The following is a 27389-nucleotide window of genomic DNA, read 5'->3' as shown; positions in this document are numbered from 1 at the left end:
ACAAAAGTAAAGGTCTCAGTTATGCAGAGTACCTCACCTAGTGAAGCATGCACAGACGATCACACCGACTTCATCCGCCCTGAAGCTCACTGAACCCAACGAGCGTTAAACACGTGCCTAAGTTTACACTTTGCTGAGCCTGAGCGTACATGACTTGTCTAAGCCAACACCAGCAGCCTCACGAAAACTCAAGCAACTGGTTGGCTTCTAGTTGCGTGTGAGAACGCGCGTCAGATCAGGTATGTTAGATGACACAGAACTACAGCGCAGCTCATTCCCAACGGGGACAGTCTGCATTAACTAGCAGTTAAGAAAAGGCACATGGCTTCTACTTATACTAACCATGAACTTGGAAAGGAAATCCAGTATTTTAGGAGACCAAGGCTGAGGGAGCAGTCTGCTGACTGACTGCAATCTTAACAACAGAAAGGCACCAACTCGTGTCCCCCAAACACATTGCTCTTACAAGGCTTAGTTTTGAAGTCAGTCTGCGTCGGAGGTAGGAATTGCACAAGCACATGAGTGCATAAGGCAGGTACAAGTTCAGCGTTTCCCTCCAACAAACGGCTGCCACTGTTTCAGACTCAAGCACACACCGTTTGCATGACTGAATGACAATCCCTTGTCCCCTCCATCAAGAAAGGCTGCGCAGAAGAGCAGCCTATTGCTTTTAAATGGCATGGCTCCCCCCAGGAGCCGGGGAGCGGGGGTGCAGAAGGTGAGTGCAGCTGACTGACGTGCCGAGCCAGGGTTGCCGCCAGACCACACGAGCAGTTTTCATCTTTGGGCCCATGTCCAAGCCCCCATCTCTGCTCTGCCCCTAATTAATAATTTAGCTGGGTTCTGGTTTAAAGCAATTGAATGATTGGACTGCAAATCCTCTGGAAGCAGATGAGTCGAGTCCTTGGCATTGCCGATAAAAATATTAGGTCGACAAAAATGTTTATTTCAGTGATAGCATCTGAGCGAGTTAAATTTGAGAACACGACGAGGTGGAACACGAGGCAGGTGGAGGCTGTGTAGAGAGGGAGAACGAGGTTTGTCGTTTAGTGAAAAAAAGAAAATCTTACCTACAACCCTGAGCTCTGCACTTGAATAGATGACACCATGTTTATTTTCAGCTATGCATTGGTATCTGCCCGAATCTGTCAGATTTAGATTTGATATTGTAAGTGCACCATTTTCAATTTGGATCCTTCCCTGAATATTAAGAAAAATATCTTTATTGATGATATATTTCCTGTGAAAAATTTAAAATAAGTAAGAAATTCAAAAAGGACAGCATAAATACAATAAACGGGGTAAACATAACAGCATAATCATGAGAACAGTCTAAAATAAGTGACATGACTGCATCATGGCATAGCAACAGTGATCAGATACAGACACCTGGTAACACAGTGTATGATACAGATTCTTCAAACTTGCTCCGTTTCACAGAGGCTTTGCAATCTCAAATACCCTTGTATTTCCCCAGAAATACGGACAAAATCATACTAGGCTCCTCACGACAGACCAGAGTATCCAAACTATACAGATGGCACTGGCATTTCATACTATTTAGAGATTTCACACATGCCATTTGCTAATGAGCTCTCTGTAATACTATGCAGAAAAAATTCCAACATTCATTAAGCGGAAGACACATATTTATGTGCCTTAGAGCCGAGAAAGCTACTGAAGTATAGGGATCTTCTCACCTTGCTTATTCTTGGTAACGAGTTATGGTAAGAAGTGACTAACTGGAAGACAGAGTGGCAGGAACTGGTAAAAAAAGGAACCAGTGACAAAGACAAAACCAAAGGAGCTTCTCCTTTAGGGAAAACCAGGGAAACAGGAATGGACAAAAGAACAAACTGTTTGCTCAAAAACACTTTCTGTTTTGGTTTTTTTTTTTTTTTTTTGGATCTGAACTTGGCTTACCGGGCCTAATGCAATGGTAGTCACTCTCTCCCTTTTCTTAAGGGTATGTACTTACAGCTGGCCCCACTGCAGGGTGACTCTGGCTACCTACGGGCAAGCCAGGCCAGCTCAGCTCAACTCCTTCCTTGACAGGTCCCCTCCCAGTTTACTGCAAGGTGCTCAGCCAGTTAGACAAAGGACAAAGCAATCCCAAAGAGGAACAAGCCTGAGTCTCTATGTCTCGATCCTCTCTCTGGCACCTCAAGCTGCTCTTCTCACTCTTCCTTACAAAAGATTTGTTTATGGAGAAGGTGAGCTAAGCACAACAACCCCAGCAGATTTTTGTGGAGGAAGCCCAGCATGAAGAAGGATCATTGCAGTCAAGGAGCTGAAGGCAACTGACCACTATACACAGAGAACTCCTCTTCTGATGTCTCCTCAGCACTGGCTTTCAAAGAGTTAGTTCTATAGTTTACAGTCCTTAAATATTCCCAGTCATACTTATGCTGTGACACCATGCCGAAGGGCTGGACACCAATACTCAAAAGTGGAGAAACAGGAAGACTGAATGTGAGAAGGTATTTCTGTACTTCCCGAGGTAAAAAAGCACCTTACCTCAGTGACTTTGTGTGATACAGTAACAATGCTCTTAAATCACTGCAATGAGATTTTGTACTCCCTCATTTAACCTGTCCACAAAACACTACCATTCCTTTTAGTGAGCATATAACATTCTGAATGGCAGGAAATGTTTTTCAGCACTTAGATCATTTTTCATAGCCATCTACTGAATTCACTTGAGCAGTCACTCTTCCCTCTTCAACTGTGAGTGCCAACGTTAAGCACAACGCACTGGCCAAGGACAAAATGCCTTCCTGCGATGGGCTAGAGCCCACAGTTTATATTCCTGATAACCAGAACCAGACAGTTTTCTCAATGAAGCAGTGAGATTTAACATCAATATGGGTATCAGAGGCTTTTCTGCTTTTCTGATCTAGGAGACCAAGTATCTCATCTTCTAAGTACAATCTCTTTTCCCTGCTCACCGAATGCATTCCATTCCATTAATTTACTTCAACAACTGTATTAAAACAATTACCTACATTACATTGCTGTTTATACTTCAATCTTTTCATCAAGTATGAATTTTAGGAGTCTTGTCTATTTTAATCAAGAAGTTTGACTATGTTTTCTTATTACCTTTAATGAAATGCCAATAGCAAGTATAACAAAATCATTTAAGTTCTCTACCCCTCATTTATGGTTCTTAATGCAAGACTTCAATTAAGCTTCTTTCTCCAGTCTTCCCTTACATATTTCTATGGTTCTATCATTGCTTTTAGATCTGCTTTTTGCTGGGACCTTTTTGTACAACACAATTTGTCTTTGTGTTTCTGGTATTGCAGCTTTTGAAGTCTCCGTCTGGATGCTCTTGACAAACATACGAGTATCAACTATTATTTCTCTTGACTAACAGACCTTTGTGAATTCTCATATGAAGTATTGTTAATTTTACATAGCATCATGTTTTTAAAACAGAATGTTACCTCTATTGACAGTTGGTCTCCATTCTTCAGCCACCTGTATGATGGTTTGGGCTTCCCACTTGCTCTGCAATCCCAGTATAAGGTGTCCTCTACAGCAACTTCAATATCTTTTATCGTCTGGATCCAGTGAGGTTTTGCTGCAGATGAAATACACATAACAATAAAGACCCTAACAACTTATTTTTCCATATGAGAATCAATGGGTTAATTTGCACAGCACTCATCAATTCTCTGCGTAGACTGGTATGTACCAACAGAGGTTCTCACTGGTTCTGCTTCAAGTCACCTAATGAAACAAATTACTCACTGTTCCCTTTATACATTTTTATTACAAGCAGTAAACCAAAAGAAAATTGAGATTACGGATCACTAAAGCTGAACTAGTGAAACCAATATTAAAATCACTAACGATTAAACAACACAACTTTGAAATTGAGGTAAATGTAAGACAAAGAAATCAGTGGTGATACTGGAATTAAATAATTGATGTCGCTAAATCATCAAATTAACACCAAAGAGAATCCTTTAAGTCCTAAAAAAATGTAATGGTATGTCAGCCTTAGTTCTAAATACCATTTAAATTGTTTTCTAACGTTACTCGGTACTTAACTGGATGAATACCTGGATATACGAGACTGTTTTTGAAAGTGTTAGTCTCAGCACAGCATTTAGGTGATGCAAACCAGAATATGTCCTTAATAAAGTCCATAAAAATCACTAATTTTTAAACAAAATTTTGATATATTAATGCCATACATCCTTCAGAATTACCTAAAATACAACTGAAACTGTAAAGACAGAATTTAAAACATCTGTTACAGCTTTCATAGGGTAAAAAAAAAAGCCCACTTTGCAAATAAACATCACTGCATGAAAGACAACAGCAGTCTATTCCTTTAGCGCTATTTCACACAGAACATAACACTGGTTTATAGCTAATTTGTGTGAACTTTCTTTGAATTTATTCAATTTACTAGAAAGTTTATAATCTCAGTATATGCTGCTTCTCCAAGAAAAGATAAATTCTGGACATTGCATACGGAGAAAACAGATAAAAAGTAGGATGAAACTTGGTTGCAAATACATAGAGGCATATAAGGGCAAAAGAATTTTCCAGTCAATTTGATTACCTTAAAAGGTTTTCCTGAATTGGTAATTTAGGAAAATCTCTTAACGCTCATATCTAAACAACTAGGAGAAAAAAAAGTCCCTGGTGATACAAAATATTATTATTAAAAGAGATGAGTTTTGGAAGCACAGAAGGTCAGATTAATTCCTGTTGAACTTCCTACTACAATGGAGCTACACCAGCAATTAATTCAGACCAGGGAAATTAATGGCTCGGCTATAGCCACAAGGGAAGCGTGCAGCACAGCTGAGAGCTGAACCTGTTCCATTGCCATAGGCACAAGACCAGCAGACCAACGTTTGGATGAAGGTTGGTATTCATTTCATCAAAAAAAGATTCATTCTTTTCTAGCATACAAATTCTCTCTCCATCATATACTCTGCCATACAGCGATAAGATCTCAACATGATCACCTAAGTACCATAATTCTATGATAACAAGGTTTAATACTATTCATGATTTGTGTAAACATGATTAGGATTTAGTGCTCACAGAAGAACTTACCAAAATGTATTCATTGATAAATTAACTTCAGAGGTTTTGGAATTCAAACGGTGAACAGAGAGTGAAACCTTCTGTTATTTCTTTTGTTTTGTACATCCCTTATACCCCATGAGGATTAAGGCCTTTCACTGATTTAGGAATTAGGTATTTTTACACTCTCTTTTATCAAGGTCAGCACTAAAAGACAGGATAACCTGATCTTTGTGTCAGACAAATGTACTGTCTTACTGATATTAATTTTGGTTAAACCTTGAAAGCTCATGTTACAACACTAGAGTTCAAGAACGAGCCATCACTTTACCTCACACTGTCATTTGGCATATTTGCCCCACATGTGTCAAGGGGATGAAAGCTCACGACTCCATGTCGGCATGCTTCCTGCACTTTGTGTACCTAAATATTTATGCAACAAGCAACAGTGCTTGAATTATTGATGGATCCATACACGTGCAATATTTCACATCTGCTGCATATCTTCACTTGAAAGTAGGTTAAATATAGTCTAATATCAAGTTCAAGACCTTGAGTTCAATTCCATTAATAAGCAAAACATTGTCCACACCATAAATCTTCTTTTTAGGACTCTTCATGTCAGACAGTCTCCATAGGATGGTTTCCCAAGTCTCCAAGGTAGATAGGATGAACTGGGTCATTTTGGAAAGCATGGAGCAAGACAACCACTCAAGCCAGAAATGAACAGAACAGTTTCCTAAGCCACAACGTGAGAAATTTATGGTGCTCGTTCATTCGCGGGAGAGTGTTCATGTAGACTTTAGTGATTTTCTTGCGGAAGGCTCTTTTTCTTTTCAAATTACTGGTGAAAGAATTCAGCAGATAGAAAAATACCCTTTTCAATCTGCCACATCTCAAAGTCTTTAAAGTAGGCTGCAAAAGTATTAGAAACTCTCTGAAAAAGAACAATTCAACTAACCAGTTCAAAATTGAAAAGGCAGTGAAACAGGGGCAATTCCAGCTGGGAATATTCCACTGAATACTCTGAATCTTGGCCAAGGTAAAGATGTCCACATTGCAGCAGCTGAGAAAAGTGCAGACAGAAGGTCACGCATCAGCAGATCTACATACCCTCTCAAAAGATAGGCGTGACTTTCCAAACCCAGCACTGCCCTTTTTATTGAACTCTGTCTGATTACCTAAATAATTCTGAATATACAACTTTATTCCTCTTGAGGTCTAGTCACTGTTAGGCAAATGTTATGCTTAGAACATCTGGTTCCACTATGACTGCCATGTCCGTGCTCCTGAAGGAAGACTAATGACTTAGTAACAAAGTCTCATTCTCTCATGGAGCTACTGCATTGGCTGGGTGTACAGCTTAGATCTTCCTGAGGAGACACTGCTCCTTCCTCCTTAAGCAAGGAATAGGCAAGCAGGCAACATATTTTCATTGAGATGAAAAAAAGATTATGTCCTGTAAGTTGAGAGGTTGGAAGTTAATTTCAACGGAGTTTGTAGCGCAGAGTTTGAGACTATGACAGGAATCCGTATTGCGTGGTAACAGTAAGAGTTCTCAGGAACTTGCTGTGCAATCTTCACAAAAGATTCATATAAAGTTCCCTTAGGACGAAATACTTGTAGGTAACTGATTTGCTAAGGAAGGTTAGCCGTCAGCCTCATAGCCAGTCACTTGGAAAACCACCAGACTCTATTTTGCTTTAGTTGTTTTTGCCTAAAATACTCCTTGCAATACTTCATGGTCCCATGGGCAAGAAGTGATACAAGTGTGTAGTAACTTCATAAAATTTATCCCAGTGAGAAGACTCAGTCATTTTTTTTTTTTTTGGCAGGTATGATCACCCTTTTCTTCCAGCTAGATAGCCCAGGCATCCCTGTAGGCCATAAGGAAAGCAAGAACCATTTTTTTTTAGATTTTTAAGAAACCCATTCTGGGGTTTAATGCGAATGAAGACCAACCGCAGTGAGTGACTGCAATGAAGCTCTTGGAAGCAATGGCTGAAGGAGCTGATACTTTTCAGAAGCTGTGCTGAGATCTGATTTGTAAATAATGTGTAGGGTACATCGCACGATGCATGTCAACAGGAATTTTTACATCTGATCTTCAGAGTAGGAGACTCCAATAAAAATCTCCTAATTCCGTACGCCATAGGAATAACACGAAGGAAAGGCAGAGAGCTTCAGGCCCATGACTTTTGTCTAGACACCGCGCTCTCCCAGAGCGTACCGAGGTCTGCCATGCCTCTGCTTGGAGGCAGAAGACTACGGGAAGCTCTTCCATAACAGTCTCTAATTGGGGCTCGCACCTAAGATGCGGTCTGCTCATATACATAGCATTACTTTGAAATATACAGTGTGAAAGCTGGGCTGGAAATCTCTTTTGAAAGTACCTTTGGATAGCTCCGCAGTTGGGCAATAAATCACAGGAGTTTTCCATAGTTCAAGAGAAACAGCTATGAAGCATACTGGGGAAAAAAATACCCAGAAAATGTGACCTTCATTTTTCTAGGTAGTATATCTGAAAGTCAGGCTATGACACTCATACTGATGCCTGCAGCAATGATGAACCTTATTTTATCTCAGAGCTCCAAGTGACTATAAGCATGAATAACTTTTTTCTGATAAAACAACTGGGCCTAGAGAAGCATCCAACACATCCCTGAAGACGTCCATTATTTGACTTCCATTCAAAACTAAAAATGCTCTCAAATTTTTAGTATGTAAAAAAGATTAACAATTTGTCTCTGTAGCAAGACAATTAAATGATTAGACAGCATCAACAACTAAACTCTAGGTTGATCAAACTCAGCAACTCCTTGATATTATTTAGTCATTTACAGTTTTGTAGTCAATGTTTTGAAGACATCTCCATGAACAAGACCAAGTCAGGCTATCAAGACAAAAGCCTTAAATAGTGAGGCTCTTCCATATACATGAATAACGTCATTTCAGTATCATTTTGCTGGTACATTATTACCAAAGTCATTAACAAAATATACAAGTATTTTTTGATATACTAAAAAATTATGTAGAGTCTATGCATAACTGGGGGGGGATCATCTTTGCTATCACAGACCACCACTGCAGAGCAAAAGGAGAACAGCAGCAGATTTTTTTTCTCCCTATTAAACATTGTACCTTGGTACTGTCAAGCCTGAGTTGCATTAAATCAGCATATACTAATTAAGGATATATTTTCTTCAATTATACTTTAAATTAATTGCTTTACATATCTCTACCATGTTACATGTTTAATTGCATCTTAAAATACAAAAATGTAATTGTTCCATCTCTTCTCATTTTTCCATGCCGTGAAATGTCTCCATGCATTATTTCTTCTTCTATTACCTCTTTATGCAAAGGGCTAATAGCAATGACAAACGAATATACTAATAAAGTGAAAGCAAATTATTTATATATTCAGGTTTTATATTAAATCAAAGTTAGATAATCTTGTCCTATTTTTAGCACTTTCTGAACTCCCCCGAGGAGAAAACTGGCATTAAACAAATGTTGGAAGCGTACAAAGGACAAAAAACTGAACATTTGATGTTGGGTTTTCTTGATAAAATCCGTCATGAGAAAAAAGGAAGATCAATAGTCTGTTAGTAATGTTATGAAAGAACCCCAAATATCTGTTTTAGAGTATCTATTTTAATTATCGACTTCAACTTGCATTTAAAACCCACAATGAAATTAGAAAAACTCACTCATTTTATTTTTCATGAAGAGAGATACAGATGTGTACAGAATTTCTAAACCAAATTTATAAGCATTCTTGAGAAAATGACTATGCATAAAATTAAAGCTGAGCCTACGTTCAAGTGCTTTGTGGTTTCAAGACTGTAATTCATTATTCGAAGAAGAGGCAGGATAGCACAGAAAACATAACTGATTTTTTTTTCTTTAATCAAACCATTTACACACTGAAAACCCCAATTTTCAGAATTCAAATTTTACAGTTTCCGCTCATAAAAGAAATCAGGAGAGTGTTTCGCTTCATAGCAGAGCAATGAAATGTTTCAAACTTTTGTTTAGGTCTAGCTTCATGTTTCACCTACAAAGAATCTTTAAAATCTGCAAAGAAAGGAAAACCTTCTATTTTTCAACGAAATGGAAAATTTTTGTCTTTTTTTTTTTCCCCTGAAGAGATTGATTTTTCACATTATTTCACTAAGAAAACTTAGAAAATGTTAACCCCAATTTTTATATTCTTTCTTGGGCAAGCCAGAAACATGCCTTGTTCTTTTGAGGAGAGAAAAATAAATGTTTTCACTAGTGAAATAAAAAGGAATTTGTCCATTTCTGATACATATATTTTTCTATATATGAGTAGCAGACACATCTTACACTTCTATCAATAAAATATTTTAACAGCAGCCAACATCCACTAACAATACCACGCAGATTTGAGTCATCTTTGCCAGCATTGGTACTTTCCGGCAGATGGATGGTTTTTATTCTAAGTCTCCAGAATATTGCATTAATCTCCCCCAAATCCTCATCTGCTTTTAGAACAACTTCCTTAAATATTGATCTTTTATTGGAAGACTGAGCGGCATATGGTTAGATTTCTTTACCAGACAGATTTCTGAGCTTTGATATCAGACGCAGCAGCAAGCCATCAGAAGATATTATCTTCAGTTGCAGAACATTATTAAACTACAAACAGAATTAAAATCCTTCAAATTATCAAAAAGTGTTAAAATGATCCTATGCTGAACACAGACTTTGCTGGCATTCTGTTTGCAACAACAAAGCAAGTAACAAAATAAGAAAGATTACTTAAATCTACTTAATTCTGCAGAATGGGTGTCATTAAGCAGAGCAAATGAAATGAAACAGTTGGAGTGCCGTTAATGCCATTACAGGTCTCATTATTCTTCTTAGGATAAACATCCATGTTGGGGATGAATCTAATATGGGCAGACATTTATACTGGAATATGAACTCTATCTGAGGGTTCAAATCCCTTTCTGGATTTGTAATGAAAATGTTCGCACTCGTTTACTTGTTGCAAAACTGCAACTTGCTTGCTTTGATTGATTAGCAACACCCTTCATTTCAGCCCCGTGTTCTTTAACGAGCAAAACACAACTTGGGAAGTGGGTAAGATTGCCCACTGTCATAATTACATTACGAGGACCAAGGAACAAGTCTACTCTATTTTGTGTGTAGTTTACACTGACGTGTCTTACAACTGCCCCGATTTAAAGCTGGAGTAGGAATACTGAGCCAAACTGATGTGAAAACCACAACTTGCTTCAAACTTTCAAGTAGCAAATAAAAGGCACTTTATAAAATCAAATGCACACAGTGCCAAGTTTGGAATGACAGACAACACTGGCAGATGAAGCATCTTAGATCCTTTGCCCTCTGTTATTCATAGGATTTCTCAGAAAGTCATAATTACAACTAGTACATGGAAAATACAGGTTACTTAAAGGCCCCTGTCCAGCCTAACTTTGAACATTCCCAATGATGGGCACTGATTCAGTGTAATCATTAATTTGGAAGTTGGGGGGGGGGTGAGAAGTCTCTTTTCCTTCCCCCTTATAAAATCTATTCTGCCTTAAATTAAAATCTTCACTGGCTAAAATCTACATTGCAGCACTCTGTGTGTTCCAGTAACGGCAGCTTCCCATACAGAAGTCGCAACCGGAAAGAACATTTGCTCGAAGTTGCACGGTAGCTACGCTCTATACTTTTTTATACAACTTTAAAAAAAAAAAAAAATCTTTGCTCAAGTTTTCCTACATGAGGAATAGCATTCCAAAGCACAGTCTGAAACGCTCTTTAAATTGCCATTTACCTAAAGAAAATGATATTTGCTGAGATCTAGCTTTAACAAAAATTGCCAATTACCACTTTGTTGCAAATCACTCTAGCTTTAAAACACCACCAATGTGCTTTGCCAATACTTATTTCACTCTATAGCCTTAAATGCACAAGAGACTCTCTTTCCAGCTATTAAATTTCATATTATTTCATTTCCTATGCTGGATTATATTCTCTCATTTATTTACTCATTTTAAAATAAAATTGGCCTTTTTGAAAGCAAAGGATTGACAATATCCATCAGTAATCTCTTCCTAAAGCAAGATCAAATTTGTATTTCCTGTAAATGTGAGGCCTAAATGATACCCCAAATAAATCCAATTGACTAAAAATCTAAGGTTTCACCAATAGACCAAAAAGAAGTGTTTAAAAAGTCTTTCCATCATAGAAAAATAAGCACAAGCACTTTCTGCCCTACTCGTAGCAACCCTTTTGAGCCTGGACATTTATTACAAGCGTTACGTAAAAAACTGGTGCAGAAGTTCTCATTCTCTCCAAGTAGTTAAGATGCCACGGATTTTTAAGCACAAATGCTTGACGGTATTGCAGAAGCTATAAACCCAAAAGTACCCTAGAGTGGTTTATATTTCAGGTGGAGAGAAGGAGAAAGCTAGTTACCTACCATAGTAGGTGAGACGTCCTCTTGCTATATTTTTTCCTCTTGAGTTTTCAGTAATACATTCATACAGTCCTGCATCCTCCTGCTGGAAATTAGGTATTTCAATCATGCCATTGGATTTCCTCAGCTTTATTTTACTCGGGAATGGCAGACCATCAGTTCTTCTCCAGTTAATCTGAGGCACAGGGCTAAAAAGAAAATAATGGGATTTTAAACAGCTTTGGTTAAAGTACATGACTGTCAAAATTAGAAACTTAAACTAATATACAATAAAACTCAGAAGTGACTAAAAGCTTGTATTAAAAGTGGTATTCGTCCCGTATATGACAGATGGTCAGATGCTATGGCAACTGATCTGCATGTACCGTTCTGTTTCACACACTATGATCTGCGGTACCAAATTTTTCATTAATATCTGTGTGAATGTCCAATGATTGTAAAATTCCTTGTAAATCAGCACTGGCCTCCCCTGAAGACGGGCGAGATTTACCAGTGACTTCCATGGAAGGAGAATCAAGGCAAGTCTTTTCAAATTCCCATTCTACAGCAGCCTTTCATTCTCTGATTTTAAAACTCTCACTCACCTAGCTGGAGAACCAAAGCTATAGCATGCGATTAAGTTATCAATCTGGCGCTGAAAATTATGAACACCTGACAAAGCTGTCAGCAAATAAACTGCAAAGTGGTAAGTAAATACATTTACAGAAACATAAATGCATTCTCAGATCATTTGTGAAAGAGAAAAGATATCAATTGTGTGTGAAATATCATTCAGAAGAGGAATGCATTTTAATCTTTATTTCAGCTATAAAGGAAGAACAATATTATGAAAGCATCAAGTACATTTAACAGTAAAATTCAGACAAAATTCTCGCAGACTTCAACAACATTTCCTTCTACACAGAGAAAGCAGTGCTAGGTCAAAGGATACATGCAAAACTGCACTGATCTTATTCAAGATAATTTGAAATGAAATGTAAATTCCTGTGTTGCCAACACATACATTTTAATTCTAAACAAAATAAATTACTCCAAGACTCTTTGCCCTCTTATTCCAAGGCAAAAATTGTGATGATAGAAACAGAGTCTTCAGAAAGCACTGCCAAAACGACTGCCAGAACTCCACATCTTTCCTGCAAATGAACCCTTAATGTGCTTCAACTTTCAGTATGGGTGAAGTCAAACACTTACTTTCCCAGCGCAAAGCATTCTAGCTTCACAGTTGAGCCTTTAGCTGCAGGAAGCGTCTCAGGAAACTGAACTTCTATTTTGGGTTCATATTCTCCCATCACACCTACATGAGACAATTGGAGAAGGTAATTTTTCATTTTTCAAGCTTTTTTTTCTCTCTTTAGCATTACATTACACTAAATTTAAAATCAAGCTTATTTCTCTTGCACTCCATTCATGACGAGAAGCACAGGGACCCGCCAGTGAAATCACTGTCGGGAGAGGAAGAGGAGCACGCAACACAAAATAGCTTGTCTTATAAAGCAACGATACCCTGAAAACGCATGAAAGGTTACCGTGCAAGAGGCAAAAACGTTCACTGACGACTAGATGTGTTATTTATTCATGGTGTAGAAGTGAAGTCATACCATCCGTGCGCAGCACTAGGGGGGTTGGCGACCCCAGAACTTGGCTGTTGGTCACGGTGCTGGTTACAACGCAGGTGTAATTCCCTACATCCGACGGCTCAACTTTGGCTATGTAGAGGTGACCGGTCTCTTGAGAGACAAATCGCCGACTGTCCTCTTGTACAAACGATGGATATTCGTTGAAGATCCAAGCAAACGACAATTCTAGTTGGTAATAAAAAGAAGTAAAGACGTTTGGTAGGGTTTTTTTCTTTTTTTCCTTCAGTTTGTTACTGTATTTTATAATATTGTATTGTATACGATACTGTATTATGTAACAAACAGGATCGCAGAGCCAATAACTGACAAAAATAAACGTTAAAAAGTATTAGAAACTAGCGAAATTTAAAAAAGACAAAACAAACCATTTTTTTCACCAAAGCCGTAACTCTTCCAACAGAAGAAAAAGGTGAAAGGAATTCAAAGTGTTTTACCCAAGGATAATTTTAGATACTTTTTATTTTTTAAGACTTAACGCGTACAGAAATAGGAGCAGACAGCAAAACTGAGACCAAACTTTGCTAAAATAAGAACATTATTCATTCAGTAGCTCCTTAACAACTGAGCTAGATACTTAGCAGGTAGAAACAGTACAGGAGTATGCGAGTGAAAGGAACGTCTGAAGAAGCACAAATTCCCCCTAGGGCTCACCACACAGCAACACTATTTTTTTCATACGAAAATCCATAAAAATGCCATTTCAAAAAGAAAAAAACCAACAACTCTGCATGATATGGCAAAGTAGCTCTCGCTACCATTCATTATGGTCATTTGAAAGGAAACCCACGCTTCAGAAGATAAACCAAGAGATTTGGCAAAAGCTGCATTAGAATTTTTTTTTTCTCAACACCACTCTGAGCTCGTGTCCAACTGGCAAAAGTCCCTTCCTGTGCGAGGCCACATGCTTGTCTCATTCATATCCTACAGAATCAAAAGAAATTATTTTTTAATGGTTTTCCAGGCAAGAAGTAATTTTTCACCCTACTGCTGCTCAGCTGAAAGTTTATAAAAAGATTACAGCTTCTGCAAGTGCTAATTAGAGACAATTATGGCTTGATTGACCTGCCTTCATGTTAAAGTATCTTGTAGCATTTGCACTGCCCCTACAAAATGGAGATCACCCCTTTTTGCACAGGTTTTATTTGAAAGTGCATAAATTTGGATGCAGTCATGAAATGGAGAGTAGGCATTTTCATAACCCTCACAGCTGAGTATGAATACGCACCCAGGAAAGCGCTAAGCCAACAGGACAATTTAACACAAGGTAAGATTGTGCAGACAAAAAAACATTCAATAAAATAAATTAGTAAAATATTTATGGACTGGCTAATGCAAAAAGAGCATCAAATGAAACGGCTTATCATAATTGCATTTAATTTTCTTTTATCAATATTTAAACTCCTTCCATTAACATAATTTTGCAGGAGCAGTGTGTATGAACAACTAAAAGTCTTGGGACTTTTATCAAGAGTTAAATTGTTGTCGTATTTGGAAATATTTATTGTTGAAAACAGCTATCTACCCTTCTGGATTTGCAGCATGTCTCCTCAGCTGAAACAATGGTTTTCACTAAAAGTTCCTTCCAACATAAGAGATTTAATTAATTTATGATAAGGAAGGCCAACAAGGATTTGCCAAGAGAAGATTGGGTAGTTAGTGCAGTGGGAAGTAAAACCGTATGACCTAGCTTGACTTCAGGAAGACTTCCGAGATGTGCCACAAGTCTCATACGCAAGCCAAAGAATATTCCTACAGTCAACAAAAAAATACTCCGTACAGCTCTTCTCCCATCTTACAACAGAAGCACCAAGGTGTAGGTGTCAGTGGTTTGCTGTTGAATTGAGAGGGCTTGTTGAGTAAGCACTGTGCAGTGGGGAGGGGGCATCTCTGCACTGTTCTGGCTGTGGTCTGGCGCTATTCAGCATACATCAGCCACTTTAAATAGGGGGAAAAAAAAATAAAACTGAAAAAAAAGAAGAGTACACCTGAAGAGTTTGAAGGGGACTACGACCTCTCTGAGAGCAAAGATCAAATGGTCTTGTGAAATGGGAAAGACCAGAAAATAAAGCATAATTCCATTTCTATGGAGCAGCTTGATGAAGAGAGCGATCACAAGGCTGAGGGAGAGGCTGCAGACCAAATTAGGTATCAATTCAGCAACTGTAAGAAAAAAATAATTTACATTTTCAGCTCTACATCAAGCTAGACATCCACGAGACACAAAAGTGGGGGAAGCCAGGCTTTATTGGTTTTGGTATTTATTGAGCTACTTATTTTCCTTAGCTGAAAATATTATTTTAGTCTCAAAAAAAAAAAAGAAAAAAATTAAAAAGGCATTATTCAAAACATTCAAAGGGGATGGACAGATGTGGATACGCAGCAGGAAAATAAGCAGCTTGATTTCGTTCCTATTATATTGGGTTAAGTCGAGAGTAAACTCATTGAAATCAGTCATTATGATTATGAAAGCCACACAAAGTGTATTCCAGTTTAATTGGATCCTTCAACAGCCTATGAATAAGCACTCCTGGAAACCTAATTTCCCATTCAACATATATTTTCATCGACTCTCCTAAAAAAAGGAGCAGGGTATTTCTTTACCAGGGCCCCACAGCCAACAGCTCATTCTATATTTATTGTACTTTACAAAATTTTATTCTTATTTTCAAAAAAAAATTCATATTAAACAACTTGTTCTGTGATTTATTATGTTTATGCTATTTGCCTGTTGCTGATCCTAGGGCACCTCAAGGGACATAAAGTCACTCCCTTCCTGTCAATTACAAGTTTTCAGTTGATTTTCTGTTATAAATGGAAGCAATATGCCTCTCCTGGGCTTCCTCGGGGATCTAAGCCTTTGCTTTTCAATGCATTTTTTCCTTATTTGGTGACCATACATGGATAAAGTATTGGAAATTACAGTTATGACTCAATTTTTATTTGTTTCCTACATCTTGGTTGGCTGCTGCTCTTTCTTTTGCATTATTTGATTATTATTTACTGTGAAGTCTACAAGCCACACCACACTCTGCCTGCTCATACTCTTCTAGATGCTTTGTGTACCTAAGTGTTCAATTAAAAATTGCTTATAAAATTGCCCATCTTTTTTACACTTAAATTGTTACAAAATTCAACATATAAACCAGCATGGTCTTTGAGGTCAAGCGTGGTCATTTCCTATCACTACAAGGCTTAAAACACCCATATCTTTACTTTCTATGTAAGAAAAAAGTTAGCGTTGCTAATGGAACACGGGGGGCAAGCCCCACTCATGTAGTGGTTTTTAACTGGGTTCAAAGTTAGGCTTTAAGCTCCCGTACATGCTTTTGAAAAGATTGCTTTTAATTATGTTACACGTTTCTTCTACAAGACGTTGCAACGCATCAGTGGGAGACCACTGAAAGGAACCAGGGCAATTTTATTTCTTTGAAACAGAATTTAAGGGACAACAGTAGCTGTGGAAATCCAAAACCATAAATGAATTCAGGAAGACGGCAAAGCAAAAGTTGGGGGGACGAAAGCATATAGACCTATGACCAAAAGGAGAAGGACAACTCAAAGTTTATTTTATCCTCCAAATGCACAAATTCTGAAGGCCATGTCTTGATCCTTTTGTTCTGGACCATCACTGCTATGCACCGGCTTAGTATGCATCCACTAGCCCCATAATTCACACCAAAATGAGATTTTTTAAAGTACCCAAAAGTAAATGATGTGAACAATATTGTTCCGAAAGACATTTAAACTTATTTACGGAATCAACTGGATTTCAATTAGTGAAGTGGATGTTTCCATAAATAATCCTGAAAAGAAATGAAACTTGGTTTTGAGTGCATCAAGCTGACCCAACATTAGTTAGAGGTTTTCGGTTTTATTTTTTTAAAGAAAAGAAGTTTCAAGTCAATCACTGATACCCAAATCTGTATTGTTTCAGACAGTTCTCCAATTCAGATTTTACAATATTCTGTAACACAGATACAATGGGAAGCCAAAACATCCCGGTATTTCCCATCTTCAACTGGCACTCTGCCTACCTCGCAGGATGGTACACGGCTTTTAAAAAACTGTTTGCAAAAAAGTAATCAGACAAAATTTAGCTATGACAGAAGCTGCAATTAAAGGCATGGAAATTTGTAACAACCAGCTACTTTGAATTATCTACCTTAGAGTTAAGAGTAAAAGTAATGGAAAAGTAACACTGATTTTGAGAGGATAATGACAGATTCCATAATTAAGGAAGAAAGCAATTAGTTCATCACTTGGCCCAGTTTCAGTTCAAACTGTGAAGAAGTGACAGAAAAAGGAGGAAAAAGCATCACTCGGGAAGGAGTGAGCTCTCACGGCCCAGGCCTGAAGGAACGGCGCAGTTTTGTGGGGCAGTCACACACAGAAACGGCGATTTGGCTGCGGCAGGCTCGGTAAGGCTGTCGGCATGGAACCCCTGGGAAAGCGCAAACAAATTATTTAAAAGTAGGAAATTAATCTGCATGAGGTAAAATGCATTAAACTCCCAGAGGATGCTCTTAACCTGGACGTAAACCATCCTTAGTTCACTGCAGCTTAATCCTTAGAGGATTACACTGCTATGGGTTTAGGTCACTGCACCTGCGGATGCGAGTGCCCCCGGGGGTATAATGCATTTTATCTTACATCCACTACCTTCCGACTTCTCATTCACTGCTTTACCCTTCTTACTTGGGCAAACCCTAGCTACTTTATTCCACTTAGTTCTCTGCCTTGAGTAGTCTGTCCTTCCTTCGGCAAGCAGCACAGCCAGCTGCAAAGCTATTCTTGGTGCCTGGAGTTTAGCCAAAAAAAAAGGTAATATTTTATCTCTGCCATAAAAATAAATCGCAAATTTCTCATTTTTTTGGCAAACATTAAAGGTTATTTTACAAATAAAAATGTTATGCACCATAGGCGTAAGACAAGGTGTTTATGTACTCCAGCAGGGGACCCCCTAACAGATACGTAAACTGGATATTATAATGTCTTTAGGTGCCAGTGTCAAAAATGAAATTGTTTTGACAATGAAAACAGTCTTTAGAATTTTATTGGCAATAAATTCCCCATCATTTCAGGGTTTTAGGGTGTATTCTTCAGCACATTAAATGCCCAGACACTGAGAAACTGTCCCAAGTATGTTCAGCTGAGGAAAACAAACCAACCCAAAACTCAGACTGTGTATTTCTGAGGGGGATCCCAAACTATTCACATGCAAGTGGTTGCAGCACTAATAATGCAAAAGTCTTTAGCTGTTTACAAAAGCTGCAGTCACGCTTCAGAGTACGGTCTATCTATAGATAGGTTGGTAGTTTACTTTTTGTTGATGTTTTCTACATAAAAATAATGACAGTTACAAAACAAACCTCTATAACAGGGCTTAAATTGTGGCCACCAGGAATAAGGTGAGCCAATGAGTATCTGGTTGAAATTGGGGTTACATTTTCCCAACTTGGGGAAAAAATTTTGCAGATTTAGAAATGCTTCTGAAATTCCCCCCGAGCTCTTCAGAATAACTCCCTTCATTTGGCGGAAGATATTTCTGTTGATACAAAATGTAAATTGCACGATGTGAATCTGAGTCCAGCTGCAAAACGTGAAGAACATATCCTGAGAAACCCCTTTTATTGCAGAGTATAATGGAAACACTCTGATTTGAAACTAATGTATACCATTAATCGTTTCAGCATAAAAGGTGAATTATTTTGCAGATAAAATAAAAAAGATCAATTTTCAGCATGCTGTGCATGTAATTAGGCATGCAACTTCTGTGTACGGAATAACCCAAAACGACGAGGGGAGTGCGAGAGACCTATGCAATATCTCACAATTTCAATCTACACATTTAATGAGAATATTGAAAAGTTTTAGCTGAAATTGCAAGGTTCCTACTTCAGGCTACCACCTAGTTTTCATTTTTAAATGGAACATGGTAAGAGTCCACTCGTTTTCTGATTTTGAATTGAGTTAGCATGATGTAAAGAAGATGCAATTATTTAAACACAGTTGCAGCATAAATTCTATTTTTCTCTGCTGTATTTTTCTCTACACGACCACAGACTGGCCAAATAGCAATTGCACACCCTAGTCTGTTACCTTTGCGTGGCTGCCATGGGGGACAAAGCTCCAGCGATGTAAAATAGCCAACTGAAGGTCTCTTGGTCTCTATACTCTACAATTTTTGATAATTTATAAAGTTTTTCTAAGTCTTCCGAAGTAGCATCAAAAGCAAAGCACGCCATTGTAATTAAAACATAAACATTTCTAAGCTCGTCCTTGGGAAACACAGATGTTCAAGACTGGCAGCGCTCGTTCTTTATGAATACCACAGAACTCCTCCTGTTCAGTACATTGCCAAGCAGCACATCCACTGGCAAAGCAGCCAGGCAATACGGCTGCCTCCCCCCCTTCCCTATCACACATGGGGTTTGACCATTAGCTAGCGCTAAGTTTCAAACCAAATGTGACCCCGTAATATAAAAGTGCTCCTTAACTGGCAGGTTAAATGTTCCTTGGTGCTCCGAAGGAAATCCAGATGGTAATGGGAAAGTCTAACAAAATGCTTTTCTACATTTGGGTTCCAGCGCTGAATAAAAACCCAATTTCGTTTCCCCTGTAGCTGTGCAGGATGATGGATTAGTTTCTCTTTATCACATTTCTGAACTAATTGTTTCAGACTAGCTGTGTCATTCAAACTGTACTGGCTCCGATCAAATTGTTCCTACTCTGGAAGTAGGCAGAAAAGTAAGAAACTGCTTTAGGAAGCAATATGTAAATACATACCCATTAGCCTTATCCATTTCAAATGACAAATTGTTCTTTTAATCACCTCCCTAGAACTTTACATTTAATTGCTCAGAGCATTTTCAACAACTCTGTTGTGCTTTTTCAATAGTTGAAAGTATTTTAAATTGCTTCCTGCCTATAATAATTTTGAGGATAAAAAGATGATACTTTAGCTTATTGCTCAACGAAAACTCATCTGATTTCTTCTGAATGTTTAATATTAGTGAGGTGTACTAAAGGAAACTAATGGAAATACCCAAGTGTAAATTTTCAAAGGCATGTACTAATATGAATTAGTGACAACTTTCATTTGGTAGTCTTGCACTCACTTAGGACAAGGTATTCTAAATTCCTGTGAAAAACAAAAATTACTTTCAGTACTCTTGTTAACAGCGCCATGATCAGTGATGACTGCGTGCTGGAACTGCAGCCACCTCCCTCCTGCCTCGTCCTAAACAATTATCCTGTTTCTAAAGAAAAACTTAAATATTTTAGTAAAGAAGATAATAAAGAGCTGGAGGAGAAAGACCCCACAGTAACAATTTAGGGATAAAAATAATCTTGGTACATGGCCAAACCCAGTTATTTTCTCCATTTTTCTCTTCTTCTTCCCAGGGCATACCCGAGATACTGGGGACTAGCTAGGCGAAATGGCTCAACCTGAACATTTTTCTGGCACTTTGGTTCTTCCTAACGTACCTCTCCATCTTTCTTTCTATTCCCCTCCTTCTTCCAACAAATCCCCCACCACTGAGGGGAACAGTCTCCCATTAAAACACTCTTATCCCATATTGCTGCTTCTTTCACTTTATGCAGGTTCAAGAAAGAGGACTAATGAGAGCAGGTATCAGCAATAAAGTACACATCCCATAGTCTTTTGAGGTCTTCTGGAGCGCCCACATGCATTTTGCTGATGAAACTCCTACAGTATTAGTCTCACCACCATCTGCTCTACTCTTTGCTCTCTCCCACAACAGCCCACATTCTATATGCTACTACTATATGCATGAGAATTTTAGTGAATCTTTAGCGGAAACCAAGTGTACTGCAGCCAGCAGGAGCTGACCCAATCTTAACAAAACTCCTCCTTGGGCTTTAGGTGAAATTGGACCCCTCGCTGCACAGACTATTGCTTCTGACATGCTCCCTTTCCCTCCTTATGAATCAAATAATCTAGGTTTAAAATACTGACGTTTAAAAAATACTGGTTTGTTTTCTGATTTGTATACTTGGGAATGCTACTTTAAAAAACCATAAACATATATATGAAGGATTGAAGGCTAGAATCTTTCCTTAAAAACAAAATGACAAAGAGCTGCAATATTCCCGTAATCATTTTGCAATGGGTATTCAAGACATAGTGCAAAATTTATGAGAGCCAATATCACCGATCAGAGATGTTTCCAGGCTTTATGCTCTACTGCCTGGCTGCGAAGCTATCCTTCACGATCTAGATACATCTCTCAAACTAAGACTTACAAAAGGGATAGAAGACCAAACACCTAAGAAATAAAATAGAAATGCTAATATATTCATATGTTCAGTGTCATTGATGTGCATAACGACACATGGGGTTAACAGAGTTCTGTAAGAATCTGGAGTGATACTTTGGCTTGACCAGTTTGCCCTTTCCCAAACTGGAATTGTGCATCTTTTGCTACAAGGCTAGTTACACACCTCCTCGCTAGCTTAAAAACATACAGTGTAAAGTAGCTGCAGACGTTGCACAAATACGTAAATAAGGATATACTCATTTTAGTCTGGTTTACTTCAGCCTGGAAGACAGGTTTATCAAAAGAAAAAGCACTTTAGAAAGACTGCATTTGATAAAGTGCAGAACAGAGAGTGTCTCTGTAGCATTGGTTTGTTACAGGTGGTGAAAATAATGCTCTGACAGATAGAAATCATTGTAAAATCCAGCTGTGAACATGTATTATTGTCCTTCATATGGACAAATATAAGTGTCTCTCGGGTACCATTTGATTTCAAACTGTCAGCTGAAATTTGTGCAGATGATGATGATGACACCAGCAGGACTATTGCAAAATATATTTTTAAATAAAAATACCATTTCACCCTGGCAGATTGAGAACAACTCGAGAACACTATGGAACCATTTTTAAGGCCATTGCTTTTACAATATTCACCATACTATTCTCCTTAGAATGCATTTTTGTGCAAAAACCTCATAATGTGCCTACTGCAAGTGTGTTTTATTGCTCATGCCCAGATGGATGTCATCCACAACCTGCAACAAAAGCAGAAAGCAGAGGTGCAAAACTAGGATGCTCTCCACCTCCTGAAAACACGCTGATGGGCAGTAGAAAAGAAACCATGTTCTGCAGTTCTATCCATTTGGGTCTGCTTTGTTGTAAGGGTACGAAATGTTTCCAAAGCCAAAGAAGTAAAATCAATTCAATTTACAGTTCCCTGAAAAATAGCATGTTGATATTCTAAAGTTGTGGAAAATAAATAATCAAAGCATCAAAATATTTCTGGCATTTGAGATATTTTCCATGCCATGTTATTCATGAAGCACAGTCTTGCTGGAACTTGCAGGTCTCCAAATGGCAATACAAGAGACATGAGCAAAAATTTGCAAGTCTAAATACTAATTCACAACAGACATGACATTATTCACTGAAATATTTGTCATACCAAGCAGTAAGCAATAAAATTGGGATCTATTTGTCGATGATCTAATATTTCAAACCAGCATATCACAACTTTAAAACAATAAGCTATAAGCTAAATTGTTCCCTACCCTTCACATCTGGTCTTACTTATGGATTAAGTCTACGTTTATCAGGATATGATAGTAAGAGGGAAGACATTCTTGTGGCTTTATATATATATATAAATATCCTCGGCGTATCGCATGAAACAGGAACACACACCACACGGGGCTAATCATGAATACAAGCCAAGTAGAATTTCCTTGCCATTTCCAAGCAACAGCTTGTTGACTCGACAACGTTCTTGCCATTTACTTCAAGTTCTCATGGGTTCTGGTCATATTCCACGTAGTAACACGATAACAGGGAGTATATCCACCAACACAAAACTAATGCCTAGTTTGTCTAGGCAAGCCTGAATTCCTTGAAAAGTTTGACTAGCCATCACGCAAATCTTCACTTCTACCATTAAAAAAAAATAAAAATCATCTTTTTCTGTGCGTAAAGCAGCCCTGAAACTCCAACAGACAACATAAAAGGACAATGTCTCATTGTTTTCTCCTCTCCCAAAGAACAGAATATACCTCATAAATTCGTGACATTTCCTGAAATCCAAAAATCAATGCCGGATTAGTAAAACTGACTGTACTAAACAAATATAAATAACAATATCTAGCAAATAGAAATAGTATCTTAAGATAAACAACATGATAATCAAGATACACGTACAGTAGTAACAGTAGGTAAAACCCTAAAGGAACTTGTGGATTTGCTTTACTCGAGGCTTTGTGCCTCCTTAGATACCAATTTTGGAACAAAACCAATAATAGAGAAAAATCATTTTTAGATCTCCATATGTCTATCCTTTTCCATTCTTGGCAGAAAGGAAAAAATTATCATCGCATGAATGTTTTTTAACCAGCTGCACATTAAGTGCACCCAATATTAAGTCTTGTATGTTGAGATGTTTGTTATATTGACAGTCTTTTAAAACCATCAAAGACATAACAGTAACACACTAAAAAGTCAAAATAGCTGTAGAGAGCTCAGTAAAACTTAATGGTTATAACAACTGAAAAAGATAGCAGGAGACCCACATAAATCAATTTCAGATGTCATTTTATCTTTTGAGTATGTGTGGGAGACGATTTACTGACTTGTGGAAAACACAGGGTATTTTAACAGGTTCCTTGTAACAGAATTAAAATTATATACAGAAGTAAGGTCATGCAGAACAGTGACAGATGACCCATCTTAATTATCCAAAAAAATTACTGCTCAATTATTACAATACAATTGACATTATCTAACATAAAAACCAGTTGAGTTAGTAAAATATTTGGGGGAAAGTCTTCACACACAAAGGCAGTCATTCATTGAATCTCCTGCTCAGTAAATCTCAAACAAGGCTACTAAAAAAGGGAATGGCAAAAGGGAACAGAAACTAACTCTAAAAAAAATTAAAAAAAAAAATAATAAAAAAATTTGAGTGGTTTGTGATAGAGCTCATGTTTAATGACAGAATTATAAAAACAGATCCATGCATCCTCAACTGGAAATACTGAGCAACATCTTCCTCCCCCCATACACCAACAGCCATCACAGAAACAAAGCTAAAATGCAAGCTCAGCATATGAGCCAACGCGTGTGAAGTTAAATGGAGTTTCATTGTTGGTTTAAATGGTAGATGTCCGTACCCTGATGGAATTGGAACAGAAACTTCAGAAGGACAAAAGTACTGTTAACTGCATGAATAATTTGCTCCCCATTGAAAGGGGATATTCATATTACTTATGTAAATATCTGTGGCTAAGATAAGCAAAGAAAAAATATGCCAAATTGCAGAAGGGAAGCAATTTCCTTTTTCCATAAGATGAACTGGCATTTCTTTTGGGATGAACATTGGTTTCTATTGTAACTGGAATGCTGTATATAGAGGAATAATCACAATTTAATCAAGTCTCTTCTTGAAGGCTCCTTACAGAGAATGTAAGAAATAAGTGCAAATCCCCATCAAGCTAGCAAGAACTTCAAAATTGCACGACATGGCAGAACACAAAAGAACAATATCTCAGGGGCTAAAGGGGAAGAGAAAACAAGGTATTTGAGAAAGTTTTTAGAATTAGTGTTGTCCGAAATTATTTGATAGCTCAGTGCAACATATACAGAATCAAAGAAAAAAAAAAAAATCAGATCACTGATCTGGAAAGGGCTGAACAGCCCTCAGGCCAGGTCAGCTGTTCCTAAACCATCCCTGCTATTCCTAATGAACTACTTCTGCTTAATGGATGGATATTTTGTCTGAGACGTAGTGACCTGCATCCTACCATGCCAGTCCTAGAGGCACTGTATGCTTGATGTCACCGAGCTATAGGGTTATGTTAGTGAGGAAAGAAGAGAAAGGATTTTGTCCACTTCGCCCCACATTTCCTGAAAACTTTAATGGTTAATCCTCCAACTCTCAGAAAAATCCAAGGGTTTTAAATAATTCTGGTACCAATTCTCAATTCCATTTGATAATTCGGGGACCCCTCGGTGCTCCCTTTTTTGCATGAGTAACAAAATTAGCGTGGGGGGTGTCAATTGTATCCCACCTGCTGACTGCAAGAGAAATTCTCACCTCTTCCACATGTCGATTTGAACCCCCATTCTTAGCAATATGAGCCTGTTTTGTCTCACCTCCCGCTTAACGCCTCAAACTTAAACATTGCAGACTCAGTGCAGAGTTGTAGTCAGTTTGGCAACCACCTCTGGCTGTATACCCATGCATAGGATGCAAGTATAAGAACAGCAGGGGTAATTCAGGCTTTGGACTGCATGTAGAAGCAAAATTTAATCATTCTAATTCTTATAGATAGCTGGGAGAATGACCTATTTTCTCAGCAGCTGAAAAGACAAAGCTGTTGTGAGGCTATAAAGATGATTTAAGAGTATGTATCAGTTTAGAGAGAGAAAGATTCTGCAAGCTCAGACAGTTGTAAAATTGCCACTTTATGGCTGTGTCTGCTTGGACTCTGCCAAATTTAAGAGGCCACAATACCTGTATTATTGTATTCAACGTTTAGCTTATATTACCTTGTCTTTGCAATCAAATCTAATGTTTAATGTCACAGCCCTTCAATAACGAGACTCCATATCAATTAAAAACAAATAAACGCAGTTACTTTCAAATATTACTTGAGGCTCAACAGCAATTAGTCAAAGACTAAAGATGCAGAATGAATAATAAAACATACTTGCAACTTTTGGTCCATGAAAAAACCATGTATCCCTGTTTTCTTGCCCCACCTCGAGACAGCAGTGTTTTAGATTATTCCAGCATCATTACATTACACTGTCAAAAGTCTTGATTACAAAAAACCAGGCAGATACCAGCATAATTGAAGACAACAATCTACTCTTTGCAATCATCTAGTCATAGAGAAAACCAGATTCATCGAGGCTCGGCAATTGTGAAATTGGGCAGAATTTAACTCCAGAAGATACTCAATTAATTACTGGAAATATCATAAAAATCAGACATGGTAAGTGCACAGAAATTATTAGGAGCTAGAAAGGCATTTCAAGATAAAAGTAAATCCTCCTAACGACTTCCCTCCCCCTCTTCTTGGTTTTGTTTTTCCTCTCCCTGTATTTATTTCAGAAACCAGGTTTCATTCTTGCTCTCTGAAGGATCTTTCTCCTGCCTTTCCCAGGGAGATAGTCCACTTCACAGTCAAGCAGCTCTGGTTGAGGCACGAAGCCTGGAAGGTCCCTTACCTCCTGCCCGAGGGGGTGGTCCGCAGAGCAGCACGACTCCCTGCCCCTCTCGAACTGACACCGCGCTTCTCATTTTCGTCCTGGAGTTTTCAAGATCTGTTTATGAAAAGAAAGGTGAGCTGGATATTAGGAAACGGAAGAGACTAAATACACAGGAGTTTCAAGTTCTCAAATCCTGCTATCTCCAGCATGCAACTAAGTTCAGCGATTTCAGTGGATCGGTTGCAAAAGAAACGGCTGTTCGACATGAGGGGGGATGACGGAATTAGGACTGAAGCGAACTACTTTACAAGAACCTAATTAAACAGATCCTGTGGCTAATTTTGTTCTTATAGTAGGCTTATGCTACCCTAATTTTGATACCAAAAAGCAGTCATAAGCATAACTTAAAAATAGGTCCTTAAGCCACTGTTTCTTCTGAAATGAAGGCTCTGATGAAAATAGCATTAGGATCCTACTGAGCTCCCCTAACCAACCGTAAAGTAACGCTAATAACAGCTATTCTGAAAATGGCTACGGAGCTTTTCAAACCAAAAAGAAACCGCTTGACCATCTCCCTGCAGCAGAATCCCTTGTAACATCGCTAAGCTCTGGCGAAGGCAAGGACTTTGCACCTCTGTGTTTGACCAGCATCCTGCTCTGCCCAGCTTCAGGGCTTCGGCGATCATTTTAAGATGGGTAAGGAGGGGGAAATAGTGCTACCGAGTATACGTACTGCAAAATTGCACAGCAACAGCATTTTATCATAAGTTTATATTAACTTTCCCTGAAACCGGTGACTCAAGATCCAAGGAAGTACGGCCTCATTATACCCTTGAATTAAGCTAGGCATAAGGTTCAATATAAACTAAGATTCTGGCTCTACACTAAGAAAGATTTTTTCCATGAAAAAACATGTATTTTTCCATAATAAAACAGAAGACCATTTAAAAAAACAAGTTCATTTACAACCTTATAAAGGATACCAACACACAGAGTCTGTAAAATACGGCTGTCTTTATAGCCAAGCATAATAGC

At 38.1% G+C, this 27389-nt stretch overlaps 1 protein-coding gene across 1 annotated transcript in view; it reads right to left on the bottom strand.

The window, feature by feature from the left end:
* The window catches only part of CNTN3 (contactin 3), a 53906-nt gene extending 27286 nt beyond the window's left edge, over positions 1–26620 (bottom strand). Inside the window, exons 1-7 of the mRNA XM_009645998.1 lie at positions 26524–26620; positions 26373–26468; positions 13111–13314; positions 12704–12806; positions 11516–11700; positions 3450–3586; positions 1071–1200 (exon numbers count right to left, since the gene is read on the bottom strand). Coding sequence (XP_009644293.1) covers positions 1071–1200; positions 3450–3586; positions 11516–11700; positions 12704–12806; positions 13111–13314; positions 26373–26468; positions 26524–26620 — 952 coding nt within the window. The remainder of the gene's footprint in view (positions 1–1070; positions 1201–3449; positions 3587–11515; positions 11701–12703; positions 12807–13110; positions 13315–26372; positions 26469–26523) is intronic.
* Between the last annotated feature and the right edge of the window lie 769 nt (positions 26621–27389).

Source organism: Egretta garzetta, unplaced genomic scaffold (genome assembly GCF_000687185.1).
Source record: "Egretta garzetta isolate BGI_Z169 unplaced genomic scaffold, ASM68718v1 scaffold228, whole genome shotgun sequence".
Taxonomy (NCBI): domain Eukaryota; kingdom Metazoa; phylum Chordata; class Aves; order Pelecaniformes; family Ardeidae; genus Egretta; species Egretta garzetta.
The sequence above is the reverse complement of the archived record's forward strand: the minus strand, read 5'-3'. Positions and strand labels throughout refer to the sequence as shown.